Source organism: Chionomys nivalis, chromosome 5 (assembly GCF_950005125.1).
Source record: "Chionomys nivalis chromosome 5, mChiNiv1.1, whole genome shotgun sequence".
In the NCBI taxonomy this organism is placed as follows: domain Eukaryota; kingdom Metazoa; phylum Chordata; class Mammalia; order Rodentia; family Cricetidae; genus Chionomys; species Chionomys nivalis.
The window spans coordinates 66,291,276-66,315,338 of record NC_080090.1 but is presented as its reverse complement, the minus strand read 5'-3'; the positions used below and the strand labels follow the sequence as shown (position 1 = coordinate 66,315,338).

Genomic DNA, 24,063 nt, shown 5'->3' with positions numbered 1-24,063 from the left:
CATTCCAGCTCACTGATGCTAAGATGGTCACCAGGTCCATGGGATCAGGCTGCCTACTCTGTACCCTCCTCCTTCCCCTGGTTTTAGCTATCACTGCCTGCACTCCGATATGCCAGCCTCTGTGCTGTTCTGCAAATGTAACAGGCACATACCCATCTCAGGGTCTTTGTGATTCTGTCTCAGCTATGTGGGACATAAAAAAACAAGAAAGAAAACCACTTAGTTCATTCCATTACCAGCTTCAAGCCGTCACTCAGATGCCATCTTCTCAGGACGGTCCCACCCACAGCTTCATTTCAAAGTGAAGACACCTTTTCCCTTTCTCCACTTTAATTATTTCCACAGCTTTTATCACTATCTGCTATAGTCCATTTGTTTGCTTTTTATTCTGAACTTATTTCCTTGAGATGGAAAGTCCATGAATGTGGGGACTCTGCTCTATCCCCAGCATCTACAATGGTCCTGACACCCAATAACTACTCAAGAAGGCCAGGCGGTGGTGGCGCACGCCTTTAATCCCAGCACTCGGGAGGCAGAGGCAGGCAGAGCTCTGTGAGTTCGAGGCCAGCCTGGACTACAAGAGCTAGTTCCAAAACAAGCTCTAAAGCTACAGAGAAACCCTGTCTCAAAAAACCAAAAACAAAAAAACAAAACAAAAAAAAAAAACTCTAAGTTAATAGCAAGTTAATGTATGAGTCTGTAAATACCTATGAGAGGAGAGGAAAGCCTTTATTGTGAGTTTGCAAAGCAATCTCTCTCTCAGTCTCCTTCTCTCCTTGAAGAACTTGGGACTAAGATGTTCTGCCAGGGCCTTGGGAGCAATGAGGAGGAAGCTGTAGCTCCTCACTAAGAACACTCTACCTTGCAGCCTTCACAGAAGAGGGAGCGACCCACTTCCAGGATCCACTTACAATCTTTCCATTAATCAGAGAAGTCACAGGTGAACATACAGAGGTAACAGAATCCACACATCACCTATATGACAGGGCCAGTCACAAGAACAGAGAGGTATAGATGGCAGACAGGGAATGTGAAGAAAAATGGTCGATTCTAGAGCATGAGTGATACTGTCTCCAAGTGTTCCCAGATGTTAGCAACCCGATCCTGGGTCAGTTCCTAAAGCAGATGGGGGTACCTCATTATCCTAGCTCCATGAGAGGATCACTGCTCCTGCCACTCATCTGTCAGATAGCTTTGACAGATGTCCTCCTATCATCAAAGCGTGCGGAGGAGGTGATAGAGGACAGATAACCGAAGCAAAGATTAAACATGGTCCCTCGTCTCCCATCCTTCAGTCTGTGCTGTCTTCTATAGACATCACCAAAGCAGGGTTACTCCGAAAAGAAATTCTTTTCATTTGCTCTGGGATATGGTGGTGTTTTCCCCCCAACATGCTTGTATATCATACACCTGAGCAAAATCTCAGTGAGGCAAATAGAACATATGTTAACAAATTCAACAAATACTAACTGTACAGCTAGAAGGCAGGATAAAAGAAAGCCACGGGATAAGCCAAAGGATTTCTGGGGAGTGAAGACAGCTCTCAAAAGCACCCAGACTGTAAGTTTCCTCTTTTTGTCAAAAAGCCAGTAAAATCTTCAAAGACTTCTCCCACCACAGTTGCTCGGAACATCCTGTGCAGAGACAGGCAAACTACAAAGCTGGAGAAACAGCACAGCTCGACATGCACATCTGGATCAACAGTAAGCGAGAACAGAAGCAAATCCAGCTACAGTCATTTGTAACAAACAAACAGAAAGCCTGGCCATTGATAGCAGAGTCCTGGACAACTGCAGCTAGGGGCCGAGAACCTTGGCAATCAGAATGTTAGTCCTAAAGCAAGAGAACGACAGACAAAATCAGCAGACAGCACAAAACAAGAACGCCAGCTCAGGTCCAAATCAGGAGAAAGTCCATTCTCCTGGCCACATCAAGCCTCACCGAAGAGGATTAAAAGTTAAGACTCAAGCCAAAGGAACATTTGCTGAGTGAACTGTACTGATGAGGGAAAGAACACGCTGTGCTAGAAAAGGAACACCTATCAGGTTTAGGATAAATAAAATCAATTAAATTAGTAAGTGCCAGGGAGAGCTTGTGAGTTGAGGAGACCTTTGGGAGCCGTAGTCCAAACAGGTAGAAGCAGCCAGCAGAACTGAACACTTTTGTATTCTGTTATCACAGGAGGAAGGGAAGCCAAGAATACAGTTGGAATTTGACCAAGGAGACTTGCAATTTTGGTAAAGACTAAACTAAGCCTGGGTATACTCCACAGAGCCCTGACAATGCGCCCCTGACTAATCCCCTTACAGTGTAGCATGGTAATGAGAGAAGGCGCACACAAATGAAGCTAAGAGTAGTCAACGACAGTGATGTGAGGTCACCAGAGGCATTTATGAAGAGTCTGTGTAGAAGGAGAAAAGGGACAAAAACCTTTGCAACTTTCCTAGTTGGTTTTAATCGTCAACACGACACAGCCCAGAGTCATCTGAGATGGGAGTCTCAACTGAAGGATTGCCCAGATCACACTGGCCTGTAGGCATATCTGGGGGGGGGGGGATTTTCTTCATAATTGCTATTTGAGGGCCCACCCCACAGTGGGCAGCACCGTCCATTCCCTGGGCAGTCTGTGGGCAAGCCAGAAAATGGCTTCTCCTTTGAGTTCCTGCTTGGAAGTATAAGCCAAAGGAATCCTTTTCCTAAGTCACATGCAAAATGTGGTCATGATGTTTATTGTAGCAATAGAGAGGAAACTGGGATAACATTTTAGATAAAATGGCTAAATGCCCTCATGCTCGAGGACATTTTGCAATGGCTCTCTTACTAGTCTGAATGTAACTAGGGCCAATTAGTCTTGCATACTTGTTGCAATCATTGGAAAGAAGGGACAGCAGAATTGGTAGATAGTGGTTGCCTTGTCTTAATGTCTGTATTTATTGGAGGCAGTGATTCCTGTGTAAAATATCAAGACACACATACTTGCATTTATGATATTAAGTTGATTAGTTGTTCACAGTTCCATGGTGCATAAATTGCATGTGTGTGCATACACATTTTGTCATCATAATGTCAAAGTTTAAATTACATGAAAATTCTTGAGGGAGGAAGGGGATCTAAACACTCACAAAATAAAACTTAAAAGATCTACAAGCTCTCTCTCTGAAGTTATATACTCATTAACAACCGCTATGAAGAGGAAGGACACTGTCCAGCCCGCCACACTGTCTACAAGTTGGTCAGAGAGTTTGAGGTATGCAGTTTCCATGAACTGGCACCCCTGCTGGGGCAGATTCTTCAGTGGCACAGCTGCCTTGAGTCACCCATGCTCCTATAAGTAACTCCTCACTCACAGGCCTGGAAGAAGAAGCCCAAATAACCTCACTGGTTTTCAAAGATTAAAAAATACAATTCTCAAGCATGAAACTTTTCTGCCATTTCCAGGTGCTTGTTTCCACATGGCCCTGACAAGAGGCTGTCCAGGAGAGCAAACACGGGGAAAGGACTGGCAGATGTATTTGTCTACACCATCTCTGCTCTTATCTTGTCCCAAACCCCTTTTCTTTCGAAGAGGACTAGTTCAGTTTCGGCACAGGAGGCCTAAGTCAGCAAGGGGTGCCCATCTCCTCATCACAGCTCTGCCTTGGCCTTACTTCACACCCCAAGTCCTTGCCCAAATGAGGTCAGTTTTGATGGTTCTTTCAGAGAATCCAGACTTTGTCTTTGTTCCACTCACTGAAGACTGAGTGCCATTTTCATCTAACGTCTCCTGAGTCAAGATGCAGCTATCCACCCCAGTCTGACTATCACTTCTGCCAGTGATGCCTGGCTCCATGCCCTGCTCCTAGCTCCAATGCTTGGGGAAGTGATGTTTTTCAGAGTACACAGAGTTCTTTCTGCCTGTGTGTAGCCAGCTTATTTTGGAGGAACCAACCCTATTGTCCTACCGGTTCCCCTATGCCTAGAGCCAACCAACAAGGCTAGCAGGAGGCTTCAGTTCCTTGACTAACAGGTTGGACTTCAGAGAGGGTGTGAGTCTGCAGCCCTGGGAACCGCTGTGATGAAAGGCTTCAGGGGATCTGTAGGTGACCCTGTTTCCTCCCCGATTCTTTCATGGATCAAAACGCCAGGGGAGAGCAAGAGCACTGTTGCTTTGTGTAGCCTCTGTCGCTACAACTGACCGATAACTGGAGAGATGGGAATTGGAAGAGAGAATAATGACAGTAAGGACCATGCCCCTCCCCCGCCCCGACTGCCATCTCTCTAGTGTTTTAGCAGTGCTTGGATACAGAGTATCTTCTCGGTCAATGAGTGCAGAAATAAATGAATGAGCAAATGAATTAACACAAGAACGATGAGAGGCTCATCTGTTTCCCTCCTGCCTGTCTCAGAACCACCTGATCCTTGACCAGAGGCATGGCAGATCACACCTCTATCCTCAAAAGCAACACCTCTCCTTTGGGGCTTTCCATGTATTTATCACATCACTTAGGTGAGTCTACACATCTAATTGAAGTTCATCACTTTCAAAGCCCCACAAGTGACACCAGCCACTACCAGGCCAGTGCTATAAAATTTCTTGAGGTTCCTGGCTAATCTTAGTGGCATTGCCTGAAGACAATCTTCACATCTCGAATGAGAAGTGACTATCTTTACCATGCTTGTCTCCTGTGCCCTGCAACCTCCCACAGCTAATAAGAATCCCAGAGTATCATCTGGGGGTTTCTGGGTCACAGCACCCTATAACTTGCTGAATATCTATCTCCTGGTACTGGAAACCTCTATCCTACCATCTGCAATGTTTGCACAACAGCCTGTAGCTCTCTCTTGTTAAATTTCTCAGTTGTATCTTGCTCATCCTGTATAGGAATAGATCCAAATTAGTTCAGTCATTTCTTGGTGTCTGTAGAACATAGGTGTACGGACCTCCCATGGATACCAAAATGTGAGGTTTCTCAAGTCCCATGTATGGCACAGTATTTGCATATAACTGTATCCAACTTCCCACGACTTTAAATAATTTATCTGTTACTTAAAATGTCTAATACAAATGCAAATGATATGGAAATATCTGTACTGTAAAGTTCAGGAGATAATGACAAAAACAAAATTGTCTATAGATGTTCAGTCTGGGTGCTGCCATCCTAGACCTAAATAACCTAACGTGTTGTAGAAAATTTTACATCCTTAGCTGGTAGCGTCCATAGATTGGAATCTAAGCATCAAAGGGTCTGACTGCAATGGTCACTCAGTTCCTAAGTATCTACATGTACAGGCCTCATACCATCTTTGTTCTTTCCCTTATCTCCCAATGACTGCTTTCCATATAAGTCACACTCTGGCCACCTAATTAGTTTTGTACATGTAGGATCAGATTAAGAAGATTAAGAGAAGAACAGAAGGGAATAGGGGGACCCTTGTGATAAAGGCAAGTGAAGGAAGTGCGCATGCGCTGGATCATCACTCCAATTGTATCTGACTTGTCCGACAACGGCTGAAGGCAAAAACACAGAGGACACCATCCTTCATAAGTGCCTTCTCATATTGGTTTGCCCCCTCTGCCCACTTATATCCCATGAACATCAAAAAGTATACCTCCCCCCATGCTTACTATTGAACTTAGGCTCTGCCCCATGCCTTGAGTGACTTATTAAAACCAGACTCTGCAAGGCAGAAGAGACAGCGTGGTTGCTTAGTCTAGCTTCCGTCTCCTTGCTGGTATTCCCAGCATTCCTCCCAGGCAACTGGACAGTTGCATCTCCTACACCAACTCAGGACCTTCCAATGTGTCTGACCATGTGAATCACCGAGGCCTCCATCAAAAGCACTGTTCACCAATGATACACAGCTACCCAAAGTCAGAATCTCCAGGGCAGAGGCCTAGGAACGCGGATTTTCAGAGAGCTTTCTAATGAGGCTCACAGTCACCATGCTTTCTCTGGCATGTAATGCAGTAGTTCTTGACAGTGGCTGCATATTAAAATCAGCTAGGAAGCTTTAAAAAACGTCAATGACAGGCCTTTACCCCTAGACATTCTTACTTAATTGGCCTGGAGTGAAGCCCAGGCAGTATGATATTTAAAGCTCCCAGCTGACTCTAATGGGCCGCTGGGGTTGCAAACCACTAGAACAGCTTTCCAAACTGATGGTGAGCCCTTTGGGGACAGTAACAGAGCCTTGCACCTATTAGAACACCCCACTATGCTCCACTACAACATGCAGATCCAAAACCCTCCACAACAAGGTAATCTGATTTGACTTGTTCATTCACCCCGGGACAGAATGACAGAACGCGGTCTACCAGATGCAGTAAGACACATACTTCCACTCAGCAAAAAAAAAAAAAAAAACAAACAAAAGGGGGACACGACCCACTGGGCTCTGCTATGTTCCCAAGTTGAATACAGACAACCCCAACGTTTCCTGTCCCAGAGGAACCAAAATAGCACCAGGGTTCCACCGTATCCTACGCCACTACCCTCCCATCCACCGGCTCACTCACATTGTACAGCACAGTGGTCCACCCTTCCATCGTGATGCATTGGAAGACAGTCAGCACAGCAAAAAGGATGTTGTCAAACTGGGTGATCCCGTCATTGGGGCCGATCCAGTCCTTGCATTCGTATCCAGCTGGGCAGCCCTGCACACCACACGGGTGGGGAGGATCAAATCCCTCTAGAATACCTGTGGATATATTTAGAGAGTGGGAGACAAACCATATGGTGCTTAGCATGAACTGGAAATGATCCTAGGAAGACACAAGCAAGCAATTCTCCTGCCACAGACAGAAGCTAGCCCATCATGCCTCAAGCCCTCTCCCAGCCTGGCCTCTCTACACCTCTCAGTTCACACCCTTGTGCAATTCAAAATGCTTCTGGAGAAAAACAGGGCCTCTATCTTCTTCAGATCCCAACCAAGTTCTTCTTTGGGCTGCACTACCACAGAAATTCACGGGGCTGCTTCACACAGAAGAGCTTGAGGTAACGGCAAAATCTCTCTGATTTTCCAACTCAAGGAATCAGGATGGACCTTGGTTCTCCCTAGGTTTCTCTGGGACAGTTGTAAAACCAATGGCTGCTTTATTTTGCTAACTTTATTTTGCTTTTCAGGTGTACATTTTTGGTTTTAAAACTAAAGGTAAAAAAAATTATTTGGAGATTATTTTCATAAAAACATGGTACCTATTTAGGATTCTTTAACTTATCCTTCATCGCCCCAACTCCCTCCCTTATTTTCTTCCTAGAGTATATTATTTGGCTTGTGAAGAACAATTAAAACACAAATATATAGGAAATAGGATTATATGCATCCCACAATTGCCAAGGCCAACCTCAGAGCTCCCTCTGTTCTTTCACAGAGAGGGGAGACCAAAGTGAGCCAGCACAGAAGAAAGCTCTCTTTGCTGATCCACTGGAAACCCCCCCCCCCATCTGATTCTGGTCTCCAGGGTCCCACTGGTCTGTGGGTCAAAGATTCTGTTCTCCAGAGCATTGAACCAGACTGATGGCTTTGGTATGTATTCTAAAAGCCCTCTACCATGAATCTGAAAAGCTGAGACCACCTCTTAGAATCCTCCAACTACAGACAAGGAGGCTACGTGTTTTGCAATGTAACTGTCACGCGGATCTTTAGGCTGATTTTACCTCAAAAGGCCACAGAGTCTAGGAAGTTTCTGACTGCAATTCTAGGGCTGGAATAGAGTATACTTTTTCAGCGCAGCTCCAAATGCCCTGAAATTACGCTCATGACCGAACAGGGGAAGTGGGAAAACAGAAGACAGAAAACAAAGCCCTTACCTGAATTGTTCATGAAGCATGCTCGATGTAACTTGCCACTGTAGAACTCCAAGCCAATGATGGCAAACATGAGGATGGCAAAGAAGAGCAGAAGGCCAATCTGCAGAAGAGGCACCATGGCCTTCATGATGGACTTCAACACAATCTGCAGGCCTATGGAGAGGAAAGGGAATCAAATAGAGCCCTCATTCATGGCCCTCTGACAAGGTAGATTTGTTTTCCCTCTCGTAGGAGGGCAAGTCTTCCATGGAAAAGGAACCATCAATCCTGAGATGACAGCTGCCATTCAGAAAGAGATAACCAAGAAAAGTCAAGCTGAAGACTGTCACCTCCTGTGTCCTTCCCTTTCCTTCCTCCTCACTCCTGCCAACATTATTACCCTTTCTGTTTCCTCCATGCTAACTGGTAGATCCCCTTCACAGATTAAATTCATCAGTCCATGTTTCTTGCTCCAAGAACATTAGTGCAACCCCTGCTAGGGTACAAATCCTACAAAATAAGAATAAAGTTGAACCTTTCTATTACTCTTTCTCAGACCCAGCTCTCTGCCAAGTGGGGAAGAAGTACAACACTAATCAGCAAATAAATAGCCTTTGACAACACGTGTAAGACTTTTTAACCTCAGGAAAGTAACACACTTATTTCAGCAGGTAAAACTACACACATATAATGATTACAATTATACTAAAATGCATAGGGAAAATACATCAAATTAGCATTTATTTTGAGTGATACAATAAGAAATGGTCTACATTTACTTTTCTGTTGTTTCCTGACTTTTGTTTTTTTAAAAAAAATTTCCATTATTATTTAAATATGAGAAAATGTTAAATCTATAAGTACAATGCTTTGCACAATTGCTGCATGTCCAGGGCTTCCTTCCAGAAAGACTGTCTATCTTATATTGACAGATATCCTGCATCCAACTGAGGACACTAGACAATGAAAAAGAAGAAAGTAGGTGCTCACTAGGTATTCCTGACACGAGCTTTAAGGGCCTCAGGACACGCACAGCACGGAGGGTCCGCAAGTCCACATGGGTGTTGAAGTGGGTTCCCGCAGTGGCCAGGATGCTGTGGGCAGAGACACAAAAGAGTCAAGGTTATCACAGCCTGTCTGGCCCCTCCTACTTCAGGGGAGGCTGGGCTGAGCAGGCTCTGCCTGGAAAGTACACAAAGCTAGTGCCAGCTGCATGTGGGCGCACCTGAGCCTGGCTGAATCACCAGTGGTGTCGAGTGGAATTAAATATAGCCATCTGGGTTTCACTGTGCAGAGAAGTTACCATCATACTGGCGTCCTCGTCCCAAACCATGAGCAGAACGCACCGTCTCCAACATAAGACCCACACCTGAGCCAAACCTGGTCCCTCACTTTCCTCTGCCCCTCGCAAAATTCCTTCCCTTTCTCCATGTTACCAGACCCTTTTTTGTTTTTAATTTCAAAGTTCCCTATTCCCATCTCCTGTCCACTTTAAGGAATTTTCCTGGATTAACTTCAGGGAAGAAGTAACTTACTCTTCTCCTCCTTGACACTCAGAATTGTTACCAAATAAATAAATTATACTGCCTTTAATGACTGGGAGCTATATACCTATGTCATTATGCATTATTAATATGTTTTATAATTGCCCCCAAACCATTCTTTGACCTGGACTGGGTTTCTTTGTTTTCATTTTCCCACCTTCAACAGTCATACCCAGAAGCACACACACACACAAATCCACACAAATGCTTTTAGACTGTGTAGAGCAAGTATCAATGAGACAATGCACTGCATATAACCCAGTGACAATGCTGGTACCTTGTGGGGACAAGGGCGCACGTATGCTTGTGAGTGGTAAAGCTGGCGACTAGGCAGTAGTGGGATTAGGTGTAAGTCTTGGCCCAGAGAACTAGTCACGTGATACAAGTCACTCAACCTCCAGGTGTCTTTCTTTTTTCCATCTATAAAATAGAGGAGTACGATGGCCTAGTTTTAGACACAAAATTACACCATGTTGAAGATGAAAAGTGTTCTGGGCCAAGCATCGTGATGCATGCCTGTAATGACTGCACTTACAAAACGGAGCCAAGAGGACTGCAAGTTCAAGACCAGACTAGGCTACACAGTGAGAAACTATGGTTTTTTTTTTTTTTTTTTTTTTTTTGTGTGTGTGTGTGTACTGGAAACTATAAAGTGCAAAATTGACCTTGGTTCAGACATAAGATCAATAATATTGACTTAAATTTGCCAGCTTATTCTTTGTTTTGTGGGCTAATAACTTTTATCCCTCACAACTTCTCCAAGATTAGCCCCTCTATTCAGAAGCACTGGGAAACGACTCATTTGGAAAACGGCATAGTAGCAAGAATGGCTGATTTAACTATTCTTTGCGGAGGCTCTCTGCAAGATTTCAAATGTAGGCAAAGAGAGCCATATGAAAGGCCTTACGGCTCCAGGAAGCAGATGCCAGATCAACAGGTACTGAGAATGCCAATCCAGGACGACAGACACAGAGATGGCTGTGAACACAGGGCTGCCTACCAACGCCACAGGCTTTTCTCCGCATGGTGGCACACCCCCGATCTTAGCAGGAATCAAGCATTTGAAGCTGCACAGCTCACATTAGGACAGGAGGAGGAAGCCCACACTGGATTTAGGCGATTGGGATGAGTGGTGGAGATAACTTTCAGATTTCAGCTTTTATACTTTGGACTAGGGGAGATAGCACAGTTACTAAAATACTTAGGTTGCAAATATAAGAACCTAAATTTCACACCTCCAAGCGTACGTTACAAAGCCAGGCATGGTAAGGCACACCTGCAAGGCTGGAGAGTGCCAGATGGAAGGCAGAAATAGGTGGGTTCCTAAAATCCCAGGGTCACCAGTCTGTCTCAAACAAAGAGTAGAATATGCCTTAGGGCCAATACATGGACGTTGTCCTCTGACTTCCACACACAAGCAACATAAAAGCTTGTGTTGGCACCTACCCACATGCATAAACACACATACATACAAAGCACATGCAAAAGCAAAAAAAAAAATTATGTAATCTGTCCTCACATAATCTCAAAAGAAAAAAAGTACTCCTACTCTCCTGAAGAACCCATCACAGGCAAGCTTTCTCAGCGGTTTCCATCCTTCCTGACCCCAACCCCCACGTCGTCCTCTGAAAAGAAAAGCCAGGGATGAGCAGAATCCCAGACACTGCTAGTGATTCTCGCTTACAAAGTCAAAGAAGGACGCTGGGGAGGGGACGGCATAACTTCTAAAGAGGAAAAAGAACAAAGAGAAATATAGAAAATGGAACTGAAAAATATGACAGAAATAGACAAAAGGGAGAAAAAGAGAAAAAGAAAGAAACTTCAAGGCTAGGTAATGGGATAGAGACTGAAGGAAAACAGGGCCATTGTTCTGCTTCCCCCTGAACAAAGGCTGGCCCCAACACTGAGCCTCTCCGCTGCCCAGGTGCGAGCCTCTCCCTTCCCTGTGTCTCACAAACACAGTGTGAGGAATCCACTGGGCTCAGAAACCAGAGTTCGGTTTCCTAGGATACCCAGACACTCAGATGTTCTTTCACATCGCACAAAGAACTGCTGGAAGTGAAATTTTCCTCCCCGGGCCTGGGTGTGACAGGTAGGCTGTAGAACATGGAGGTGGAGACAGGAGTCAGTGTTACAAGAGGGCACAAACATACAGCGAAAAACGTGGTAGGAAGACAGGAGAGTGGGACGCCAAAGAGAAGTCGTAAAAACGTGGAGATGCAGACAAGGAGGAAAATAAGAAATAAAAGCTAACGGAGACGCAAGTGTCAGGGAAGCGTGCAGGCAAACTCACGTGGGAAAGGGCATATGAGAAAAGCTAGCGTGAAAGACAGAGGAAAGAATGTGTTATTTATTCCAGGGGGATCACATAGTCATCCATAAGACGTGTTTTTCACTCTCCCACCATCAAGGGTGCTCTTGACTAAATTCATTTCCCACTGCAAACAAACAAGCAGAACCTCACCCAACCTATGTTCTCAAGCTGTTTTGTTGCTTAGAAAATTTTTTTTCTTCCAGTGCAGGAATATTAGTCACAGAGCTTTTAAAATATACTTAGCCATTGGTTGCTTCTACATTTATATTATTCAGAAAGCCCCTGAGGACAGGAGCTATAACTTGGCTTCCCTAGTCACCTGCTAGAAGCAATGAGATTCACAGAGTGCAAAGTTCATTGAGGAAAAGGGTCCTGCTCTGTGTTCCCATTAATCCCTGCTCCCATCTCCATCAAGGCATCACTATGCCTTAGAGGAGTTTGACATTCTCATCCACCCCTCCCCAGGCCTGGGGTACCTAATAGAGTCCTCTGTGCTCCTGACAGTCAACTTCAGAGATACCTGTGCCCTCAAACCTATCCTCATAGCTTACAATAAAAGCTTACTTAATAGCAGCTTGATGATCTGAACCTAATCTTCATTGATAAAAAGAATTAACACATTTGCAGAAATCAATAACTGATAGGGACCACAGGTATCCCAGAACTCACTGGTGAGAAGATGAGACTAGCAAAGCTGGTATGGTACTCAGACATAGGTATGTCTGAGCAGCTAGAACATCTGGGAACACATCGTCCAACATCTAGAGTCTGATGAGGCTCTTATAACATAGTCCTAAGACGTGGTACCCAAAAGGAACTCCATATCACAGGATGTCCTCGGTAGAAATGATAGGAGGGAGAGTGAGATGAAGATAAAAGACTAGAAGCTACCCCCACCTCGGCAAAACCTAAGTGTTGATGTATACAGAGCTCAGCAAACCTCTACCGTGTCCAATGCAGGAAGACAGGCGGGAAGAGCGGTAGGAAATGGCGCTTGACACATAGTCCCATGGAAGCAGCCACTTAGAGGACATAATTACAACACACCATGAGGATCCATAGCAGAGATGTTCAGGAGACACTGGGGTGGCAAATACAGAACGTTTGCTATTTGTTAGCATTTTCAAATGTTAAATCATTAAATTATTAAAAATCACCGAACAAGACTGTAGTCTACATTTCATTTCTGTGTGGAACCGTGGTTCAGAAAAAGTTAAAGGGTTAAAAGAAAAGTCATTTCCCCCGTGATATTTAAGTCAGTCCTTCTCCCATCGTGTCATGGGCTCTGATGTTTGCTCAGAACTACTCAGCAACACTATTCCACCATTCTGCCCAAAATGCCAGTGTCACAGTGTTCTATCTCTGCACACTTAAATGAATTTAACCCCAAGTGAGTTGCCACTGGTCCCTTTCACGACCTTCGGAGTCCTCTATGCACCTGTCTCCATGACTATAAGATGGCTCTAACGGCAGGTAGTATCCACTGCAATGTTTACACACACAAACTTGGAGACACACACACACATCACAAAAACAGAGGAAGGCCACCAGGGATAAGTTCAATTCTGAGTTAATAAAAGTCTAAGCTCCCTGCTGTCCCAGGAGCTATCTGTACGTACGCTTCAAGAAGAGGCTCTGTTTTCCATTATTTTTCCCGCATAGGCATAGAGCTGATGAAAAGTTGTGTATAGAGTTGAACGTAATTCCCACTATTCCTTCATAGCAGAGGGCAGACGCGCAGGAATAGACACAGCATGTAGCACATACAGTCCCGTTTAGAAACTGTCTCAGGCTGGCTGTTCCAGCTCAGCCTCTCTACTAATGCTTTTGCCTTCAGTTGTCAGCAGCTAAGAAAGTGGCGAGAGGAGGCTGACCTGATCCTGGTGATATGACAGAAGCTTTCTGGTCATGGCCACTACAGAGGCAGAAAGGGAGGAAGGATGGAAGTGAAGCCCTCGACGATTAGAACTTAAGCATCTCTCCCACAGCAGTCATCCACAGAGCTTCAGTATCTAATGTTCACTTCCTGTCTGACAACACCCTGAGCAGTGGGCTTCCTTTTAGAATTGTCAGATAAAATGTAGGTTGCTCAGAAAAATTTGAGTTGCTCATAAAGAACAGAAACACCTTCTAGTATAACTAAATAAGTTTAGTACAGTCTTTCACTCATGGGTGGGATATCCATTCTTTATCTAAAATATGGCTTTCAAATTAGACAGTGCTGTGGTGTGAAGGTGAGATGGCCCCTACGGACTCATGTGTTTGAGAGTTAGCCAGTAAGAGGCTAGAGATAATGGGCCAGGCAGTGTTTAAAAGAATACAATTGTATGTCGTTATTTCGGGGCATAAGCTAGCCGTGCGGGAGCCGGACGGGATGAAAAGCAGGCCTGCAGCTCCTGATCGCCCCATCACTACACATTTCTGCCACCATGCCTTCCCCACCATGACGGCCTATGTCCCTTCTTGAACTGTAAAGCAAAGTAAACCTTCTTTCATAAGTTATTTTTTGTTAGGCACCGGGTCCCAGTAACAATAACTGATACAACTGAGCATTTTTACTTGCTAAGTCTTGACAGTACACTTAGGTGGTGCTGTAGTTTGGACTGCAATTCCTTCGAGGCCTGTGAGCTAGCTAAAAGACTTGGTCCCTATCATGCTTAGCTTTGTTCATAGCAGTATTATTTGTAATAACCAGAACCTGGAAACAACCTAGATGCCCCTCAACCAAAAAATAGATAAAGAAAATGTGATATATTTACACAATGGAGTACTACTCAGCGGTAAAAAATAATGACATCTTTAAATTTCCAGGCATATGGATGGATCTAGAAAAAAACATATTGAGTGAGGTAATCCAGACCTAGAAAGACAAATATCATATGTACTTACTCATAAGTGACTTTTAGACATAAAGCAAAGGAAAACCAATCTACGATCCACAACCCCAGAGAACCTAGACAACAAAGAGGACCCTAAGAGAAACATACATAGATCTAAATAGGAAGGAAAAAAACAAGATTTGCTAAGTAAATTGGGAGTGTGGGGATCACGGGAGAGGGTAGAAGAGGGGAAGGGAAGAAGGGAGGGGAGTGGAAACTTGCATAGTGCAATAAAAACAATTTTAAAAAAGACAAGAAAAAAAAAGAAATACTGGAAGAGGCAGCCACTGGGAGATCTGAGGTCACTGATGGTGGTGCACCTTCAAAAGGGAACTGTAGAACCTGGCTCTCTTTTCTTTTTCACTTATTGTTCACTATGAAATGAGCTTCTTGTTTCACTATGTACATATGTAGGTATACACACACACACACACACACACACAACAGTCTCAACACCCAAAAGTAATGAGGCCAACTGATCATGCCACAATTGGGAGCTGAAAATTACTGTCTAAAGAGCTCTACTGTTAGTTATTATTTAATCCTCAGCAAATCTGCAAATTCTCTTTGGAGAACAGACAGAAGCCAGGGGTCTTTAACATTAGGTCTAGGCTCACCACCAAGCTCGAGATAGCACCTCATTTCTCATAGCACTGTATCTCCAAGAAGGCACTAACTTCTACCATGCCTTTCCCTTGAAGTTTATGTCTTGACAGCAATCACCCTCCCCCCTCTCTCTCTCCAGCCTCCCTCATGCTTGGACCACCTCTTCTTTGCCTTGCCTTCCCTACCAAAACAAGATGTTTCAGACCTCATATCCAAGTCAATGCTCCACTTGTGCCTTGGGAAAGGACAGAGTGCATATTCTCCTATTATACTAGCTTCTTTGTTTTAACTCCACCACAGTCCTTCCAGCTTACATAATTGCCACTCTGAGACACAATGTTCTTACCTGTAAAATGGGGGCAAAGCCTTGTTAGGAAGGTTAATGATTTTAAAAACTAATGCTTGTGAATCTCTTTACATAGTACAAATTGACCACATTGATTCTTGGTCATAAGTCATAGAAATAAATTTGAGCTGTCTTAAAAGGCAGAAACATTTTAGACTATCCTATTCCCCACCAAACTCTCAACATATTTTGAGAACATATCAGGAGGTTGCAGAACTGAAGGACTCTCAGTAGTCTAGTCTGAGAAATTCAGAAAATAGGCATCTTAGTGTGTTGGGGATGGCCAGATCCTACTCCAAGGAAACTATGAATGTCATCTGCTGTGACAGAAAGAGCTTTCCTCAAGGTTAAAGATCTTAACATGGAAAGACTTCTGGACTCCACGATTGTTTATAAATGCAAAGGTACATCAAAGAAGGGGACAGAGGAAGACTTGTCCAGAGACAAGACAGCATTGGAAGAACAGAAGCCAGGTGCTGTCCATGCTGCTAGTTTTGGAGATGGAGGAAGGCCACAAAGAACAGGAGGCTAGCTCGAGAAGATGAAGAAATGGATTCTCTCCTTAAGCAGCATGTCCCAGTAAACACAATTGAGCTGTACTAGGGCTACCTTTTCCCATTTCCAAGGTGAACAAAACATCTGCAGGAATGCACAAAGTAGACTCCTCAGAGAGATAAGAGCCATATAAATAAGGCAATAAATAATCATTTTAAAAGCCAGTGTCTACTTCAGCCTGATTCATGCAAAGCATCTGATAAAATGGTATCACAGATAAGGAAGAGAAAGACTGTTATTTGTTTCCTTGTCTATAAAATTTGATGATCATAAAGACAGGCTTCTCGGGCCCTTCCTGGCTCTGAGTCACAGCTTATCCAAGTGGCACTACCCTCTGCAGCTCACACCTACGCTCTGTATCAAGACAGCTGTGCAACACTGGACGCTCAGCTACTCGGTTCCCAAATCTTAAACTCTGGTAGTTACATTGAACATCCAGGCATGCATGGTTCATGCATCTTAGAAAAGCAGTCTAATGAATGGTAAGTAATTGGGTCCTTGTAATTCGATTCAGAGCCAACTTCTTGATGGCAGGAGCTGTATATCTGCTTCCATCTAATATAGGCCCTTTCTCTAGTAATAGGAAGAGTGCGACCCAAGAAAAGTCCAACCTAAGGGCCACGGACATTAATCCAGTCTCTCTAGAACAGAATGGCTACACTCATGCATTGGGGATGTGTCTATGTGCCTGTGGCAATAACCAAAGAGCCAAACTAAGGGCACTTTAACCACACATGTAAATCATTATGATCCATCAAAAATCCATTGAATTACATGCAACATTATTCTCTCCATTTCCTTTAAATGCATTATGGGAAGTATAATTTGATTTGGGAATCAATTTCTAGAGAATTTATTTCATTTTACTGTCTTAAATAAAGAATAAAGAAAGAAGGCTTCATTCATTAAGTTGTTCACATAGAGACTATTCAAAAGAAAATAAATTATCAAGTTGACCAAAATCTATTAGCGGGAAGTCAAAGAAGCTGAGAATGAGAAAGCCATTGGCCTGCCTAATTCCCAGTCCCTGTAAGCAGCCTCCTCCTCTTCACTGGTTATGATGTAATCTCTTGATGCCACTGGGGTTAGCTCCACCCCAAACCCAAGACCCATGCTATAGTTACCTGAAGCCTACTGAGCACCCACACTGCCATTCCCATAGGAGCCAAAATGGAAGTGGTAGCTGTCCTCATGACACTTACTGCAAGATACAGAATCATGAGTAGGAAGGTCAAAGGAGTAAGAGGCGGGAATATGTCCTCTGATGTAGGAAGAGGCATGTACAGAAGGGGCAAGGAAAACAAGAGATCCTCATGTTCATGGCATTAAAACCACAGTGGTGTGGCTAAGTCCTGGCGAGGCAGGGAGAGTGGAGAAGGGTGGACAGTTCTGCAGAACTGGAAAATGTCACCCACAAGGAAGACCTCATGGGGTGTGTGGGTTTGGATGGAGTCTGCCCGTGTTCCAAGAGCATCATCTAAGAGTCTTAAATATGGCAGAGGTCCACCAGCTAGTCACAAAGCCACTTTGTGCTCAAGAGTCTTCCTGCTTGAAAGTACCTTGCTTCCCTTCAGTGCCAGACTCAGTTGCTACAGATAGATGTTAGCCTTGTTGTACTTGGCCCTCAGGACTATCCTGTAGTCATGTATATTGCACTGGGTTCCAGATTCACTGTGGGTAGACCTAGATCAAGCTTAACAAATTGTGTATTGTCATAGACAGTAATTGGCCTGAGAATGGCAAAATGATAGAACTTAGGCCACTTATCTACAAGAGAAAAATTCTTCAGGAATTTAATCGACCTACGTCATACACAAACTAAAAGTATATCATCAGTGATTTTTTTCAGACTATTTTGATCACAACTAAGTAAGAATCATATTTTATAACAGAGGCAGGATGAATTTTATATATGCACATAAAATAATATTTACTCTTTATGTGGCAGACTTTCATTTTTCTCTTCAATACTTCCTTTCTTGTGCTTAATGCTGGTTGTAATCAAGTTAATTTCTTGAGTCTCTAGTGTGTAGTTGTCAACCTCCCTAATGCTGTGAGACCCTCATGTTGTGGGGACCTGTAAGCACTGCTCTAGCGGCACTAACCCATAGTACCCCCAACCAGCCAACGGTCTCCCTGCCACCATGCACTCACACATTCTCTCTAAGGGTGCCACTGTTCTGAAAAGGTCAGATGAGCAATGTGCATGGCTAATTCAACAGAACCATGAACCTTCTTGATGTTTCTCCCAACCAGAAAAATTACTTGCATTGAAAGGCTTTGCTGCTATGTTCCAAGGACTGGAGACACAGCGGTATAGGAAGAAACATCTCCCCCACCCCCAAGACCATGCCGGGGACACCCACTGAAACAACTTACTTGAGCTAATGGGAGCCCACCAACTCCAGCCTGACAGTGAAACAGCCAGCATAGGACCAAACTAGGCCCTCTGAATGGGGGTGACAGTTGTATGGCTGGGGCAGACTGTGGGGCCACTGGTAATTAAGACCAGGATTTATGATTACTGCTTGCACTGGATTTTTGGAACCCATTCTCTTTGGAGGGATACCTCGCTCAGCTTAGATATAGTGGGGAGGGCCTTGATCCTCCCTCAAAGCAATGTACTTTGACTCTCCATGGGAAGGAAGCCTTACCCTCTCTGAGGAGTAGATAGGAGGTGGGAGAAGAGAGGTGAAGGGAATGGGAGGAGGAAAGGAAGTGTGAATTGGGATTGGTATGTAAAATGAAAAAAAGATAATTTTTTAATTAAATAAAAAAGAAAGGAAACAAAGAAACTTCTTCCTCCTTCAGGTCCCAGCCGTGAAATGGATAGTCTAAATGACAGAATACAGAGAAGTATAAAACACATACACACACACCATCATCATAGAATGGTATCTGTTTCTGGTTTGTTTTGTGTTTTTTTTTTTTCCTTATTTCTGTGTCTGTTCCACAGACAGTAAGTGGCAGCCAAGCAGGAGGACAGGATGCAGGGAGGGTCAATTTGCCCTTTCCAGTATGAAAAGTCTATGCCATTTACAGGAGGGAGCAAGTGCCTCTGGCTTTAGCAAAAGTGGGAGACCATTTATGGAATAGAAAATGTAGTTTCCAAGTTAAATTTCAAAGGAAACTTAGTGAGTGATGCTAAAATACATCTTTTGATGAGAAAAGAAAAGTCACGGTATAAACCGCTTCCTTTCCTTCCCCACCAAAACAAAGCTTAAGAGTCAAAATAAGTCACACAGAAAAGGTTGTGCTGACATCTGGGCACCGACCACTCTAGGCAGTGAACAGCTGACCTTTGCACTCTAAGATGTTTAGCAGCATCCCTAACCTCTAGCCAGCAGCTACCAGCTGTGACAAATGTCTCCAGATATTGTCAAATGTCTACTAAGAAACAAAGCCACCCTGGGGGAAAATCCCTGACCAATGAACATGAGAAAAGCTAACAGCTACCCAAAGGTGGTGAATGGCATGTTTCCCACCTACCTACCTGCCTGCCTGCCCAATCAGAAATGAGAGATTGCTGGCATACTCCTAGCCATAAATTTTAATCACCAGTGGACCTGGGTTGTTTTTCTGGGGGTTAGGGGGATTATGCACTCAGACCAAAAAAAAAAAAAAATGCCAAAAGAAGAGACAAAACTAATCATCATTTAGGTCCCAGAGAGGATGACAAAGATAAAACCAATGTTGTCTCTTTGCTTCACAGTTCATGCAGACACCACCCATCTAGGTACCACCATCCCCATTCCTAAAAGCTCAGAGAGAGGAACTGCCTCGACCAAGGTTACTGCAATAGTCAATTATTAAATTGAGACTCAAATCCACACATTTGGCTTCTAACTTCGGTGCTTTTGGTAGCTACAAAAGATAACGGCTAATAGCTAGAAACATATCCCAAAGGCACACACATGTGATAAATGCTCTTTAGGATAGCCACATAGCTGCCTCCCTGCAGAGCCTTATGGTGCCTGTGACAATTTGAAGGAGAATGGCTGCAGAGGGACCACAAGGTAAGAATTTGCTAACATAAATACACGTTCTTTGGGTTGTTTTTCTAGCAGTGATAAGGGACTTCTGCTGATCCTCCACCCATCTACTTTGTGCCACTAGGGTCTCCTCCAGACCTGGAGCAAACACTGGCGAGATGGCTAGCCAGGCCCAGAGTAGAACCCAGCCAAGAATGAAGGCTTGGCTAATAATAATCCATGTGGCAGCCAAGTTCCCAACAATGGCTTTGCTAGAATGTTCTAGGGAACTCCAGAGTCAGACTCCAGGGGCTAGCTATGCAGCCCAACACAGCCCATCAATGTGGCTACCTGCTGCTGTCAATGCCAGAACCTTGTCTTCTACTTATATTCCTCTGCAGGTCTTCAATACTGCAACATTCTCGTGTGATATTACAGCCACAATAGGTTGTGGGACAAGCAGCTCTTCCCTGGGATGTTTGGGAATGGGCAAGAAAGCTCAGTTATCACTTCTGAAGCAGCTAATGCCCTAAAACAAAAACCTCAGAGCTGTAGTCAGTTCTGATCTCAGTAACAGAGCAAAGCTGGCTACAGTGAGAGGGAGCAGCTGATCCCAAAGAGGGGAGTAGAGATGAAAACAAGAAAGGACTTTTGTGGGAATTGAGTTTGTGCTTGAGTCCATAGGGTCCCAGCTATTTCTCGGTCTTTCTATAACATGGCAGTTCTATGAGCCATGCCCTTCCTCCTCAGAACAACCAGAGGTAGATTCCTATCACAACTACACCACAGGAACTTCGCATTTTTCCTGTCCAGCTAGTATCGCCTGAGGAAGTAACCCCAGATGTTGTTGTAACTGGTTTAGTCAGACCTACAAGAGCCAAGGGATGCATAAGGCAGCAACAAAAACAAGCAAAAAAACAAACTAGAATATCACATAGAATCATGTCCTGACACAGAGCTAATACCCAGTAATAGAACATGCATGTTGACGTTGTCTTAGCAAGTAGCTGAATTCCCAAAGTACTAAAACAAGGCTCCCTCTTCAATATCCAAAAGTCACAAGATTTATATTCATTCATAAGCACAAGGAAGGTCAGAGTCCTCTTCACATCACACACACACACACACACACACTCACACATGCACACACACACATGCAGGAAGGTCAGCATTGCATGGGAGAGGGGGGCGACAAACTCTGGCACTGTTATGCAGGCACAGGTGATGAGGAAGGACAACTGAAGACTACTGCACAGCTTCATGGTTCAGATGACCTTCACCCAGACAGGTGCCACCATCTCCATCCCACATGGTGACCCAAGGAACCCTTCAAAGGTAGAGGGAGAGCCCGCTAATCAAAGTCTCCCTTCTCACACTGCTATGACAGATGCTGCTTCGCTTTTTTCTTTCCCCCAGCTGGAAAATACTTGGCTTAAGATATATGTCAGAATTTATAAAACCTTCTCAAAGTAACGACTCTTTCCAACAAATCATAGACCTATAAATTTTAGGAAAATATGTTTGTCCATTGTTCTGCATTCCTGGTTCTGCTTACAATACCTGGGAGACTGATCTGCATGACAGGCATATGACATTTTTCTTCCAGCATGACAAGTGTTTGAAAAAAAAAAAAAAAACAGATAAAATTTCCCATACTTGCTCAGAAGCCAAACTCATAATTACAGGTTTGATGAAGAGGCGGCCATGAAACTACTATATAATACCAAATGTCTGAAAAACCCCAAAGGAACTAGAGCCATTTGTCAGAGAAAACAAAATGCTTTTTACTTTTTAAAGTCATTAAGCCAAAATTCATTCAAGGAGTTCTGAGTCATATCACATCCCATACCACCTATTTGGAATATAATAAAAATAGCAGCAATTTTAATAATTAAAAAGAATTGTGTCTCTATACAGGAACTGTTATCCAAATCTACTTGATAATGACATGTAAGCACCAACAACGTAAGTGACTTTAATTGTATTGTCATTGTGAATAAATAAAGCGCTGAGCTGTTGGAGGAATCCACAGGTTATGTGGGGGCACATCTAAGTGGTGTAGCCATTTCTCAGAGAGGACACTAGCGACACAGCACACTCACTAATCACGGAGTCCAGACAAAGAAACGGCCACCCCTCGCAGAAGTCTTGGCACCAACGTCCAAGTTTAAACTAGTGACAAAGATTTCTCCCTTCTGCTCTGGAATTATTTTTACCTTGCCAGCTATGGAAATTAGTCATGGCCTCTGAGCATGAAAGAAACCAGGCTGTGCCCAATTAATATTTTATGAAAAAAGAAAACGGTGTAACCGGCACTCACGACACTGAGCTTCAGAAACTGCGCAGGTGACCCTGCAGATAGAGAGCTGTGGCAAGTGTTGGTACCATAGACAGTTTGTTAAAGATTTCTTTTTGTTTTATGTGCATAGCTATTTTGCTTGCACTATGTACGTTAAGTGTGCCGTGTGCATGTGTGATGCCTACAGTGGTCAGAAGAGGGCACCAGATGCCTGGGAACCGGAGCTACAGAAAGTTATGAGCTACCATGTGAGTGCTGGAAATGGAACCAAGTCGTTCCCAAGAGCAGCAGCAAATGCTCTTGACCACTGAGCCATCTCTCCAGCCATCTGTTGCATCAGTCTAACATCTAAAAGAGCAAGGTGTAGAAAATTCACAAAAATAAATATAGATTGCTTAGTGGTTGCATTTTAAAATTCCCATAGCCAGACTGGAGAGAGGGCTCAGCAGTTGAAAGCACTGGCTAATCATCTAGAAGTCCTGAGTTCAATTCCCAGCAACCACGTGATGGCTCACAACCATCTGTAATGAGATCTGGCACCCTCTTCTGGCCTGCAGGCATACATGCAGACAGAACATTGTATACGTAATAAAATCTTTAAGAAAAAAGAAAAAAATTTAAAAATAAAATTCCCATAAACAAAGAAATTAAAATTAAAATAACATAGTAACTGACATGCCCATCATGTTGCTATCACTGGAAGGCTAATAAATTGGTGCTATTACTTTGCAAACTATGGGACAATACACACTTAAGGAAGGATGTTGAGAAGTGTCTGCTCTCTTTGACTCAACAGTTTCAGATTATTTGAAGCACACACTCCAAAATGAAGGCAAGATTTAAGTAAAATGGGTTTTATATAATGGTGTTTACATACTAGTATCTAACGTATAAATATTTAAGCAGTTTCTATACTTTTAAGTGATCTAAAAGTCACCTAACACTAAAGAAAACAACCTAATTAGAGATGGCCCTACACAGGGAAAAGTCTTTTCAATGCAGAAAAAGACATGACAAGCAAAGGAACACATGAAAGATGCAGTGCAATTAGTTAGGGAAACACAAGCTGCAACCAAAACAGTAGTGAGTCTTTGCCTATTAGAAGGCTGAACCCAAAGCCCAACAAACAATCCAAAGCCCAACAATGCTGAACACTGTGAAGAATGGAAGATCTGGAAACAACTGGAAATCAGGCATTCTGCTGGAAATGCAAAAGAGCACAGCCATTTGGCAAGCAGCCATTCTGTTCTTTGTGGAGTTATACACATGCTGACCACTGCACTCAGCAATGGACAGTTATCCGTCACATCTCTACCTATAACTGCCCAGACTGCACACAATTCAAATAACACTTGACTGGCAAATCAATCAATTGTAACACAGCTTGACTGTCCATAGAACCGAGCATCGGGCAGCAATAAAAACGGAGTAACTACTGATGTGTGCAATAAGCACGGACATGTCTTAGAAGCATGAGGCCGCCGTCTGAAGGCTGTGCTAAGACTTCATTTAAATGGAAAGGCTGCGTGTGTCTAGAAGGAAAAGCAGTTCAGTAGCTTCTCAGGCACTGTGGATGGGGAAAATGGCCCAGAAAGTAGGCCATTTTGTAGGGTGACTGAAGGGTACAGAAATATTCCGTGCCTGGAATATGTCATCGTCAACTACACATTACTGTCAAAATATATGCAGATGTATTTTACAAAAAAGGGATAGATTTTACCATATGCAAGTAAATCTGACTTCAGGAAGAATCCGTCCTTAAGTTTGTTTCTAATTGTGG

General features: G+C 43.7%; 1 protein-coding gene across 10 annotated transcripts in view; it reads right to left on the bottom strand.

The window, feature by feature from the left end:
- Cacna1e (calcium voltage-gated channel subunit alpha1 E) overlaps window positions 1–24,063 on the bottom strand; it is a 476,043-nt gene that overhangs the window by 217,118 nt on the left and 234,862 nt on the right. For all 10 annotated transcript variants that reach the window (XM_057770437.1, XM_057770436.1, XM_057770443.1 and 7 more), the window contains exons 6-8: window positions 8,760–8,863; window positions 7,791–7,943; window positions 6,497–6,678 (exon numbers count right to left, since the gene is read on the bottom strand). In XM_057770437.1, coding sequence (XP_057626420.1) covers window positions 6,497–6,678; window positions 7,791–7,943; window positions 8,760–8,863 — 439 coding nt within the window. The remainder of the gene's footprint in view (window positions 1–6,496; window positions 6,679–7,790; window positions 7,944–8,759; window positions 8,864–24,063) is intronic.